At 29.2% G+C, this 13830-nt stretch overlaps 2 protein-coding genes across 2 annotated transcripts; one reads left to right on the top strand and one right to left on the bottom strand.

Annotated features, from left to right (window-relative positions):
* Positions 1-3983: 3983 nt before the first annotated feature.
* On the bottom strand, positions 3984-10788 carry LOC108549228 (neuroblastoma-amplified sequence). The gene is made up of 14 exons (XM_017902517.1): positions 10702-10788; positions 10369-10603; positions 9857-10275; positions 9405-9788; positions 9112-9322; positions 8818-9038; positions 7173-8755; positions 6795-7094; positions 6431-6719; positions 6049-6360; positions 5577-5976; positions 4569-5503; positions 4368-4490; positions 3984-4291 (listed from the first exon to the last, which is right to left on the bottom strand). Exons 1-14 carry the CDS (start codon positions 10786-10788, stop codon positions 4016-4018), a joined length of 5775 nt encoding a protein of 1924 aa, XP_017758006.1. The 3' UTR covers positions 3984-4015.
* Positions 10789-11112: 324 nt separating this feature from the next.
* alien (COP9 signalosome complex subunit 2 alien) lies at positions 11113-13519 on the top strand. The gene is made up of 9 exons (XM_017902518.1): positions 11113-11237; positions 11569-11763; positions 11886-12011; positions 12091-12258; positions 12349-12523; positions 12603-12741; positions 12826-13042; positions 13114-13254; positions 13324-13519. The coding sequence occupies exons 1-9, from the start codon at positions 11184-11186 to the stop codon at positions 13441-13443; spliced, it is 1335 nt and encodes a 444-aa protein (XP_017758007.1). The 5' UTR covers positions 11113-11183; the 3' UTR covers positions 13444-13519.
* The last annotated feature ends 311 nt before the right edge of the window (positions 13520-13830 follow it).

Here is a 13830-nt window from a genome sequence, read left to right as displayed (position 1 = left end):
TTACCACTAGACTTTCTATTTAATATCGCAGATTCTTCTTCATCTTCCTCTGCTTTTTCGCCATATGATAAAAGATTGAAGTTACTGTAACAAAATTTTTCATTACAAAGAATAATACTATTATGGATAAATGCTACAAACATATATGATTTTTACTTTATTCCTGTCCTTTACTTCTTCACTTTTCTGTACTATTATTCTTGGTACAATTTCAGAAATAGGATTGTTCAATAATTCAGCTTTTATCATTTTTGGAGCATAAAGTGGCCTATCATTCTAAAAAAAAAAAGGGGGGGGGCAATATTATATTTATATCAATTCTTGATACATTTTCTTATAAACATTAAATTTACCTCATCTACAAGTGCTTCTTCAAGTTCAAGCATGTCATATATAGTTTCTTCAGTAACATAACCAAAAGTTGAATGTTTATTCTGCAAATCTAATTGAGAACCAAGAGTAAAGAAGAATTGGGAACCACTGTTATCTTCTCCAGCATTAGCCATAGCAATTAAACAGCGACCACAGGAACGTAATTTAAAACGAACTGAAAAAAAGTATTCAATTCAGTTAAAGAAAATTCCACTCTACACTGACGTATAGAACAAACCTAATCAAAAAGCCCAATTTCGAAGATAGATGTCAAAAATGTCTATTACGCGTACTGACACATTCGGCACTATTTTTCGAAAACGCACACTAAAAACTGAGAAAAAGTAGACAATATCATTAAAGAAAATTCCACTCTACACTGATATATAGCACAAACCTAATCAGGAAGACTAATTACGGAAATAGAAAAGAAAATGCACTATTACGCAGCACGATTTCACAGCCACTAACACATTAGGCACTATTGTTCGAAAACGCACTCTCGAAAACGAAAAAAAATATCCAATCCCATTACAGAAAATTCCACTCTACACTGACGTATAGAACAAACCTAATCAAAAAGCCCAATTTCGAAGATAGATGTCAAAAATGTCTATTACGCGTACTGACACATTCGGCACTATTTTTCGAAAATGGAAGCTCGAAACCGAAAAAAAATATCCAATCCCGTTATGAAAAAAACCACTCTACGCGAATTAGTGGAAAGATCCGGTTCAAAAAGCCTAATTGAAAAGATAGAAGCCAAAAAAGTAAATTGCGCAGCACGATCTGAGAGCCACTGACACTTTCGGCACTTTTTCTCGAAAACGCACGCTCGAAACCGAAAAAAAATATCGAATCCCGTTAAGGGAAAAATCACTCTACGCGAATATGTGAAAAAATTCGGTTCAAAAAGCCCAATTCAAAAGATAGAAGCCAAAAAAGTAAATTACGTCACACGATCTGTCAGCCACTGACACATTCGGCACTATTTTAGAAAAACGCACACACGAAACCGAAAAAAAATATCCAATCCCGTTAAGAAAAAAATCACTCTACGCGAATCTGTGGAAACATCCGATTCAAAAAGCCTAATTCAAAAGATATAAGCCAAAAAAGTAAATTGCGTCACACGATCTGTCAGCCACTGACACATTCGGCACTATTTCTCGAAAACGCACGCTTGGAACCGAAAAAGAATATCCAATCCCGTTAAGGAAAGAATCACTCTACGCGAATCTGTGGAAACATCCGATTCAAAAAGCCTAATTCAAAAGATATAAGCCAAAAAAGTAAATTGCGTCACACGATCTGTCAGCCACTGACACATTCGGCACTATTTTAGAAAAACGCACACACGAAACCGAAAAAAAATATCCAATCCCGTTAAGGAATAAATCACTCTACGCGAATCAGTGGAAAAATCCGATTCAAAAAGCCTAATTCAAAAGATATAAGCCAAAAAAGTAAATTGCGTCACACGATCTGTCAGCCACTGACACATTCGGCACTATTTCTTGAAAACGCACGCTTGGAACCGAAAAAGAATATCCAATCCCGTTATGGAAAAAATCACTCTACGCGAATCAGTGGAAAAATCCGATTCAAAAAGCCTAATTCAAGAGATAGAAGCCAAAAAAGTAATTTGCGTCGCACGATCTGAGAGCCACTGACACCTTCAGGACTATTTCTCGAAAACGCACGCTCGGAACCGAAAAAGAATATCCGATTCCGTTAAGGGAAAAATTACTCTACGCTGTTATGCCGAAAAAATCTAACCGAGAAGCCTAATTTCAGAAATATAGGCGAATAAAGTATACTGTGTAGAGCGATTTCACAGGCACCTGCTTTTCTGTTACTTTGGTACATATATGCACCTTCAATTGTAATATAATTGCCCTACTGGTTCGAGAGCAGCCTATTCTATGCAGTAGTTATGAAATATTCTAATCTAAAATTAAAATTTAGAATGTAAAAGAGATAATACATAACTATGTTGCAATGGAATGTCAAGATCGAAGAAAAATTGAAAAAACTATTAAAAAGCTGTGTATTCAGAGTAATGTTGATCAAATATTCCAACGAACTGTCGAAATCTAGAATCTTCTATAGCCGATAATAACGGACAATGCGGTAGTATCATAGGATACGGCACTCACGCCACTTTATTTCCCACGTGTATCGTTATACGATTTACACTATGTAACATAACTTTTTTTCACATGTAGTATATTACCACCGTAGAAATGTTCACAGTTAGTAATCCTGAACTTCATAAAGTAATTAAGACGTCAATCAGCGATATCACTACTTCACGAAACGTTCTGAGATTTAATGTTTTATTTTGACGCGGGAGAATATTGCACGATGTTACTGTTATGGCCGCTTGCCGCCAACTGGAAGTTGACTGCAGCCGGATGTGCTAGGTATTTTTGTAGCAGGAAAATGTTGCATCTTTGAAATAGCTATGTGCTAAAGTATCGATATAAAATATTTCTGTTGCGAAAAATTCCAATTTTCTATAATTAATTTATGAACTGAAATTATTAGCTATTCCATTATACTAATGGAAAGACAAACCATTACTATCTTCGGCAATGGTTCAAGCACTCTATGCAATAATCACCAATAATGAATTAAATAACAATGAATTCATATCCAGACTTATATTAGAAGGCTCGCTGAGGCTGTGTCCTCACGATGCAATTACAAAAGTTGTTAAATTAATTATAGACGAACATTTAGTCAGAGATGAAAGCGAGTGATTTTGCTCTTGGTAAAAAGAAAATGAAACTACGATAGTTATATGCTTAGGTACTTTTTATTCACTTTGGAAGTTTCACATATACACGCTAATTGTTAACGACATAATTCTTCGGTTCTTTTTTTGTATCTCTCAATTTATTTTTTATCCTTTTTTCATTGCTCTGAAAATATAAATATAAAACAGTCAATAAAAGATTCTACTTTCTATACATAGTTATAATGTAAATAATAAACTAACTCTTTCTCTTTCTTTACAACTTCTAATTCTTCTTGAGTTTCTACTTCGTCGTCACTTTCCCAATCGCTACTATGGTCTTTCATCGTAATAAAACTTTAATCGTAAATATTTCAAAAACTATTGAGTAGTGTGGCTGTCATGGTATATATTCCTGAACTGCATGACGAAATCTAGAAACTTGCAAAGTTTCAACTAAATCGGTGACCCGAAGGACTTGCACTCTGCTTGTAAGCATAAGACAGAATGCATTACAGAAATGACAGGCATTGTGTACATATGCATAACTAATTAAAATTAGTACATTCAACATTTAAATGTTTGGAATGACAATATTGTAGGAAATAGTAATAAGAAATTAATTACCAATATTTTTTTTTAAATATTTATACTTTAATATATATCACGTTTATATTTACAAATAACACATTATAACAAATATCAATAATCTGTACATGTTGATTTCAAAGTATTTGATGTATACATAAATTTAAAAGCTGTGTGTCCAGCCAATTATTTTGTCTTTTCTTTTTTAAATTCTTTCACACTTTGTGAATCAAAGCACAATAAATTGCGAATTTCCAAGTACTTGAATTTTTGTGTAGCATGCAGTACTGGTTTAATATAGAAAGGAATAAATAATTATTTTCTCATCAGAAGTTCATAACAAGTATTAAATGTGCATAAAGATGGTGGTATATCCTCCATTAGCCTAATTATGCATAAGGCATGAGCAATATGATTTTTTTTCCTTAATTCCTGTACAAGAATTTCTGCATTATCCTTAATATTCGTTAAAGATTGATTCACAAGAACATGTTCAATGATTTGTCCAAAAATTTCATGATTTGGGTTAAAAGATGCTGTTAAATTTCTCAAAAATAATATTTCTAGTATTGGTGCTGACAATGTCAATTCCTGAAATGTGGAATAACATTAGTATAAATATGTAAAGTAAAAATCTAATTTTATCAAAACACATGCTTATATATACTTTATATTTTTTTTCGAGAATGTTTACTGCTTCTTCATGGAGTTTAGAATCATCCATATCTAATCTAATATAAATTGCATGTTCAAGGGGAATTTCTTCAGTATCTAAGAATTCTTTGAGTACCTATCAAACATAATTTAAATAATTAATTATATTCAATAAAATTCGCTACAATTTAATGATTGGTATTACAAAATTTACATTTGTTGAAGACAATGCTTTAATTAATTCTTTATATTCTTCAAAAATTTGTTTATTATGTTTGTTTTTATCTTTTTCTATAATATGAATATTCACTATTTTCATCATTTTCAGAATCGGATGTTTGTCAGTTTGTGTATACTCAGGATCTTCAAATTTCGGCCACTGCAGTAATAATCTTTTTGCTTCATAAAAATGATCAACATTTTGTATTTTATTAAATATTTTTTCAAAAGCTTCAAAGCGATCTTTTTCTGTGACACATTCTCCTATATCTTTTACTAGAGAAATATTATTCTCTATATACAATTCTTGATTTAAAATATCTGTTTTGTTCCCTATGTGTTCTATTACATCTTCATTTGAAAAGTCGCCCCAATTATCAGTCCATTCCACATTATTTTTATCATTAGATTCTGACAAGTTTTGTTCAATTTTATTTCTCCTATCATGCAACGAATTTTCCGTTAATGTTTCGTCCTCTCTAGATTTTTCAGTAAATACACTTGAACTTTGAGTAGGCGCTATAATATCATCTGTTTCTTTATAATCTTCAATTTCATTGTTATCTTCTACTTCTTGATCTGATTCAGAAATTTCTGTCTTGTTTATCCCATAAATTTTAAATAAACATGTTTGCCAATGTTTAAATGGTTTATAAATATCCGATTTTTTGCATTTATGTGCTATATCCATCATTTTCCATATTAAACTCAATGGATCAAATGAATATAAATTTTCAAAATCTTTATATAAGCTTTTATGTAATTCCAAACTATAATAATACATTGCACTTTGAATGTATAATTTTGTTTGTGGCAACTTTATTAAAATATTATGTGCTTCTCTTAGACATCTTTTTTGTACACTAAGCAGATATGTCATACCCAGTAACCAATCTTGCTGTATAGTATATTTTGCACATTCTAAAAATACTAAAGTAGAACAAATTTTCAATTATCAAACATTTACCTTATATTTTTCTTTAAATAAACGTGTAATACTTACAATGATTAATGTCACTTGCTTCTAAGCCATAACAAGAAGATTCACTTAACATAGCTATTCTTAAAAAAGCGCGACAGCATTTAAGCTGCGTATTTGGTAAATCTGGCATAGAGTAATTAGTATATTTTGTGTCAAGATTACTAAGCTTACAATTTTTATGTAACTCTTCATAAAAACATGAAAAACTTTGAATATCATCATTATCTATATTTTCATATTCTGTATCATTATTTTGGTCATTTGAGAAATTAAAATTTAACCTAGATTTCCAAAAATTTGTGTCACTTAGATTTTTTATTAAACCAAACGTTGAATCTTTCATAATGTTTGCAGAAGTTTTGACTATCTCAGTAGAAGCTTCTAAAACTTTTGGTACAAATTCTTTAGTTTCTATCTGTGGCTGTAAATTAGCAATAGTTTAGTATAGTTTTGTTTTCTCCATTATAGATGACATTTTTAATATATTTCTTACAGTAGTTAATGCATCTATAAATTCCTCTTCACTATCAGCATCATTATAATCATCAGATAATGAATCTGGGGGTAGCCATAATTCTAAATCTTTATGTAACATTTGTATTTCTATTAAATGTATTTGATCTAATGCTTTACTTAAAATGTCGCTAGGTCCATTATTTATTGCAAACCATAAACATTTTTTTCTAGATTTTAAATCTTCATAATTTTCACAGAATCCTAATTCTAAAGCAACTGTCCAGGCAGAAATGTAATTATTTTGCATTAGTTGTTGACATGTAGCAGCACAGACATTAAAGTCCTTTACCTATTATATTATATTATAAATTAATTATTTTATGTTTAAATATTAAATAGTAATTTTAAAACAATTCTACCTCAAGTGATTTTTGTGCAATTAATTCCAAAACCTTTCCTTCTTGCATTCTACTGTTATTCATTTCTATTCGTAAGTAATTTGCTAATGTTAATAATCGTTGACGACTCTTATGAGCATCTACCCGCTTGTTTAAACAGTCTTTTATCAACTGTAGTCTATTTTGCATTAATCGCACTTGAAGCGGTAATATACGAATATTGAATTCATTCAAAATTTGAAGCGAGTTAATGAGATCATACTCCTCTTTTATTTGTGCATTATCATCTACAATTAGATGAAGACAAGCTCTAAAAAGATAATATTTATAAAAGTTGAAATAAAAAAATACATTAAGATGTCGTTTGAAAATTGAAAATATTTACCTAGCTAATTCCATATTAGAATCGGTTAAGGATTTGGAACTATTAAAATATTCCTTACTGGCATCTAAAATTAAATTCACTGCTTTTTCATAAGATACTTTTAACAAAGACTGTTCATTTTTTTTAGTCTCAATTAAAGTAGCACAGTTTTGTATATTAGATTTAATTCCCGACATCAAACGTGCTGATACACAAATTTCAAAACATATTTCTATATCAATGCATGTAAAAATTTGACCATGAATTTCTAACATCTCGTTCAATAATTGAGCCCACTGTTTCTCATCTGGAGGTGGTATTCTTGAATTAAATATAAAAAAGTTTTAAATACGAAACATCTTTAAAAAAAGATATTAAAATATAAAAGAAGTTATTTACCTCTTGTTTAAACTCCTTGCCATTTGAATTAACATTTGTTTTGCAGCTTCAGGATTACTTTTATTTTTTCGTAATGCATTTAATGCAGTTTTAACACCATATTTATTTAAAATTTTTGTACATTTGAGTTCTTTATCCAGCTCTTCTAGTAAAGTGTATGTAGCACTTGTTCTCCTTCCATCGCGATCTTTAGCAATGGAATCTATGATACATGTTGCTTTTTCATAGATATCAAGATCATTACAAGCATATATGCAATCTAATGCTAAGATGGCAGTATTCTCTATCATGTGAAGAATGTCATTATCATGAGACTGTTTTAAGTATTCAAAAAGTTTGACTGGTAATATTAGATCTTCTTTACTAGTGGATACTAAATAATCAGTAAATAAATGCTTCTGTAATTCTCCACCCAAATATTGATGCCTTCTTTTTATAAATGGTATTACAAAATTTTTTATATCATCAACAAAACTTTTTTCAGTAGTTATACTCATTAATAATTTAATTTTTTCCAAATTACATAACTTTTGTAATTGATCTAAAGACAAGTCTTCTAGATAAACTTTATAAATGAGGTCATCTAATGTTTCTAAATCTAGTAACAAATTGTCTAGACCATTAATATTATGTAATTTGGCTATCTTTATTAATTGCAGAGCATTATCAATCATACAACTATTTCTTTCGATTTGATAAGCTCGTGACTCATACCATTTCTGCAGTAATTCTGGTGTAAGTAAGACATTTCTGTATATACATAGTGATGGGTCATATTTATAAAGTAGTTGTGACTTATCATTACTCTCTAAATTAATTATCTCATTGAATTCAGTTTTCTCAGCCCAATCTTTTTGTCGTAACTCACATTGATCAAGCAGAAATAATTGGCCATCGGTATCGCATTCTGGTAAAAGTTTTTTATACTTTAGAGGATTTAAAGTTTCTGGAAAGAAGCTAATGATTGCTAACCAATGGGGTATTAAACATTCACCATGATACGTAAACATAATTTCAACTCCCCGGCAATCTCCATTTTTCGCAAATTTAATTGCATTTTCAATGGCTGAAAGCTGTCGAAATTCTTCGTAAAAATTTTTATCATACTTCAACGAAGAATTTAAAATAATTTCGTACGTAAGTAATTTATCTAAATGATCTAGAAGTTTTCTTCTGTACTTAATTAAGTCTTTCTGAGCTTCGGATAAATGTTTAATTTTTATTTTTTCAAGCTCTTGATTTATTTTTTGTACTTGTCTTAAGCTTACACTAGCTTCATCCATTTCATTCCAATCTTCGTTAGTATTATCTATTACAAATTTTCCATTATCACAAATACCAATTGCTATTAAAGTTTTCAGGTTTGCACCTTTCAGCCCAAAATTTAATAGTTCTCTTGCTGCTTCAATAGTATCTGGGACTCGCGTTATGCATTCGTGCAAAACCCAAGACCTTTTTGTAACTTTACTTAAATGTTCTTGAATAGCATTCAATGATAACTCAGATTTTCGCCATTGTGTTTGGTACACAAGATCTGTATCTAAGTTGTACATATTTGCTAAAGACAGAGCTTCTTCATATTCCTACAATATAATTCTTTATTTACTTTAGCTTAAGATATTGTGAATTTCGTAAATATTTATACCTCTATATCAATTTTTCTTGAATAAAGTTCTTCAGGCGTCGTACTTTTAAGTCCAAGGATTCTATACGTTCTAAACAATAGCTTTGACTTTTTTTTTTTTGGTTGAAATCTTTCAATGTCAGTCATAGAATACAACGTACTTTGCATTAAATTCGTAGTATAATTCAATATACTAGTTGGTTCTAGTTCATCAGCTTCTTCTTCACTTTCTGAAGATGCTTCTTAAAAAATAAATTAATATGTTCTATTATATATATAGTAAATATACACTATAAACTAATTAAGAATACACACCTGATGTTTGATTTTCTGTATTGCATTCTCTGTTCCGTTTTTTACTTGTTATGTATGTTTCATAATCTAAACATAAAAAACCTCGATTTGAACCAAGTTCATATATTTGTGGTTGTGCAGCTAAAAATTCAGGACTTGTGCCTAAAAGATTTTTTAGGTCGTTTGTGGAACACACAGAAGTTGAACCTGAATATCTTGCAATTATAATTGCCTTTTAAAATGTCAATAGGTTAGAATTAATATGAACATGTATTTAAATGCATACGTATGTATATATAGAAATAAAATACTACCTCTTCAGACCACCAGCCAATATCTATTGGATGAAATTCAGTAACACCTGGTGGAAATTTCTTGGATCTTGCATGACCTAAAGGATTTGGTACATTAAAATCTGGTTGCTCTGATAATTTCCACTTTCTTTGTATTAACAAAGTTGGTAATCTCCATAATGATATTGAGCCATCTGTATGTAAACATGTTAAAGATTTACTATTTGGAGAGATTTTAATTTTGAATATAATTGATTCTGGTTCTAAATTTAGTGTCGGAATAATGTTCCATATAGAAAATCTTGATTTAATCTTCGATTCATTATCAAAAGTAAATGATAATTTGCAATATGGATATTCATTCAGGGGTCTCCATGATGTTAATCCACTGTCTGAAGCTGTAGACTGTAATTTTATATGAAGTTATGAATATTATCTTTTGTAAATTGATACATAAAAGGTATATTAATTACCATTAATTTTTGTGTTATTGTATTTCCTGCAACATAGAATAAGTGATGTTTTTCATCATAAACAACAGAATTTATTCCATTTTTGTAGAAGCTACCAAAAGAAAATTCATAATTTGCTACATATTCATTAGTTGTTGAAACGTGGTATGATCTGAGTAAACCACTATATGTGATTAATATAAATTCATAAGACCATTTCTCAGATTTCATTCTTGGTTTGAGAAATATTACAGAAGCTATTGCATCACCAGCTTCTAAAATATGGGGATTCTGGGATACAGTTTTTGGACTAATATTAAAAATATTATTTCCCAAAGCATTATAAAAAGAAATATAACCATTGCTAGATGCTAATACTAAGATTGTTCCATCTGGGCTCCAAGCCAATTTACGCCATTGTGGAAAAGCATCTTTTGGTACTAAAAAGATATTACATATTTTATCATATATTAAAACAGATGAATTTTTCTAAATTAAAGAGATTTAAGAAATTATATAAATTTAGGATTTACCAGAAGCTTTTCCAACAATTGAAGAATATTCATCTTTTGCTTTTCGAATTTCTATAACATTTTCTTGTAGAATAGCAAGTAAACGACCATAATCTCCAATTGCAAACTTCCATGGCAGAGTAAGACTAATTTGTTGTGATATACTCTCTGGTAGAGAATACCGATTATTAAGATATCTAAGTGCATTTTTTATTGTCCCTGTTGTAGGCAATATTACAGTATCATTTTTGCATTTCTAAAATAAATATTTTTTTATAAATACATTAAAATGAAGGTACATTGTAGATTATGTTTCATTCAAATCTTTTTTTAAATATATTAATGTGAACTTACTATTAATTCCGGTTCTTGCTTGCGAATAAAATATTCCAACAACTCATAAAGTATTGGTTTGTTTGACAATTCGTTTGAATTAACCATTTTGTAATTAGAAACATAACCTATTACGTTGACAAAAACATAGAAGTGAAATCAGTAAAAATTTGACAAGTCACTAGTATAACGACATGCTCAGTTTCTCTTATTTTTTAATGCTAATAAATAAATTTAAATAAAACTTATACAATTATTCCCATACATATTAATTAAAAATGTTAATTATAAAAAATTATGCGTATACTTTGTTAAAAATAATTTAAGATCGTAGAACCATATCGATATGGTATATCTGGAGAAGTCAAGTTGCATAAAGCACATGTGTAAGATAGTGCATACATGTGAATTTTAAAATACAAACTTGTCCGTGCTAGTGGTTGTCAACAGAATAGCGTGAACCATATTATTTTTACAATTCAAACTTCTTAAATATTTGCAAAATGTCAGACGGCGAAGATGATTTTATGTGTGAAGAAGAGGAAGATTATGGTCTTGTAAGTATATGTATTCTTAAAAAAGAAATGTTGATATACTAAGAATGATTTTGATTGAGAGATAGGTTAGGATTTTCATATTGACGTATACGAAATTTATAAATAGTTTTAGAGTTATCTTATAATGTTTAAATAATAAGAAATATTGTTGTTCAGATATTTTCAAAAAATAATAAAGATGTCGAAATTTTATTATAGTTTAAATTCCTTTAGGTTATATTAATACTTTTAAGATGACATTGTTAAATGTTTTCCTTACTTTGCTATATTGAGAGATTGGTGTGCAATAAAATCAATTTCAAAGTGTCCTTATTTTTTATGATAATTTTAGGAATATTCTGAGGATTCAAATTCAGAACCTGATGTTGATCTAGAAAACCAATATTATAATAGTAAAGCTTTAAAAGAGGATGATCCAAAGGCAGCTCTACAAAGTTTCCAAAAAGTTTTGGATTTGGAGGGAGGAGAGAAGGGTGAATGGGGTTTTAAAGCTTTGAAACAAATGATAAAAATTAATTTTAAATTGGTATGTTATTACATTAACGTTATATAAAATATATTTATTTTTATACATTATTGCTAATTAATTACATTAATACTATATGAAATATATTTATTTATCTTTCTTACAATGTTTCATTTTTATAGGGTAATTATAAGGAAATGATGGCAAGGTATAAGCAATTATTAACTTATATTAAAAGTGCAGTTACCAGAAATCATTCAGAAAAGTCTATAAATTCCATATTAGATTATATTAGTACCTCAAAGAATGTGAGTAATGTTATAATATAAATTATGAAATGATTTAGTTTTTAAATATATTTGTTTTTTCTTATCAAATATTTTACAGATGGAATTATTACAAGATTTTTATGAAACTACTTTAGATGCTTTAAAAGATGCTAAAAATGATAGGTTATGGTTTAAAACTAATACAAAATTGGGAAAGTTATATTTTGATCGGTCAGACTTTAACAAATTGGCTAAGATATTAAAACAACTTCATCAAAGTTGCCAGGTAGTGCTCTTGGAATTTTTTTACTAGATATTGTATTAGATATTACATACGCGCATACATTATATATATACATATAAAATGTTTTATTAGACCGATGATGGGGAGGATGATTTAAAAAAAGGAACACAACTTTTGGAGATTTATGCATTAGAAATACAAATGTATACTGCACAAAAAAACAACAAGAAATTAAAGACTTTGTATGAACAGAGTTTACATATTAAAAGTGCTATACCACATCCATTAATAATGGGAGTCATTAGAGGTGGTATAATTCAAATTATTATCAACTATCGAAAGATATCTAATGACTTAAAATAAAACCTTTTATTTATTTTTAAAAGAATGTGGAGGGAAAATGCATTTAAGAGAAGGTGAATTTGAAAGAGCACACACTGATTTCTTTGAAGCTTTTAAAAATTATGATGAATCTGGATCCCCAAGGCGTACCACATGTTTGAAATATTTAGTTTTAGCAAACATGTAAGTTAATAAATTAAACAAGTGAAATAACATGTATTATAATAATACGATTTATTGTTAATGTTTAAATATATATAAAAATAGGCTGATGAAATCTGGTATCAATCCATTTGACTCTCAGGAAGCAAAGCCATACAAAAATGATCCAGAAATCTTGGCAATGACAAATTTAGTGGTCAGTTATCAAAATAACGATATTAATCAATTTGAATTAATTTTAAAACAAAACAGAAGTAATATAATGGATGATCCTTTTATAAGAGAGCATATCGAAGATTTACTACGTAATATACGCACACAGGTATATGTAGTATGCTATATATATTTTATGGTTTTCGAAAATTCCAAATTTAACGTAACGTGATTTTATAGGTTTTAATCAAATTAATTAAACCATACACTAGAATTTACATCCCTTTCATAAGCAAAGAATTAAATATCGATGTATCAGAGGTCGAAAGTCTTTTAGTGTCTTGTATTTTGGACAGTACTATTTGTGGTCGTATTGACCAGGTAATGCGATAAATTTTATATTATTCAATAGACTTTTATTTTCTTTATTTTATATTAAATTGTATACAGGTGAATCAAGTGCTTGAATTGGACAAAAAATCAGTATGTGCAGCACGTTATAATGCTCTCGATAAGTGGACGAGTCAGTTGCACTTTTTGCATTTAACTATAGTAAATAAAATGTCATAAAGGGTATGACACGCGTGAATCCAAAATAACATCGACTTTGAAATATTACATTGTATAGTATATCATAAATGCCTGTCTCCGATTATATGAAAAATAAAATCTGTTGTGATATAATAAAGTTAGGATTTTAATACGATTCGTTTATTATACCTTCTTATTGCGGAATTCTTTTTTACTGTTGCCGTTTCTCTCAGATGACGACTTGTAAATTTCAAATTTGATGCGAGTAGGAAGTTACGTTACATTTTTCGATATTATTTGGATTTCTACCTTTTCACCGTTTGGTATGGATTTTTAATATCTCCGATAGATTAGGATTGGTTTAGATTGATATATAAGGTGGTGGTATTTGCTGGTATTTCTTATGGAAGTTGAATTGAATAGAGA

The sequence above is a fragment of the Eufriesea mexicana genome, unplaced genomic scaffold, assembly GCF_001483705.2.
Source record: "Eufriesea mexicana isolate 0111107269 unplaced genomic scaffold, ASM148370v2 scaffold1852, whole genome shotgun sequence".
Taxonomy (NCBI): domain Eukaryota; kingdom Metazoa; phylum Arthropoda; class Insecta; order Hymenoptera; family Apidae; genus Eufriesea; species Eufriesea mexicana.
Note: the sequence above shows the minus strand (reverse complement) of the source record. Positions and strands in the feature narration are given on the sequence as shown.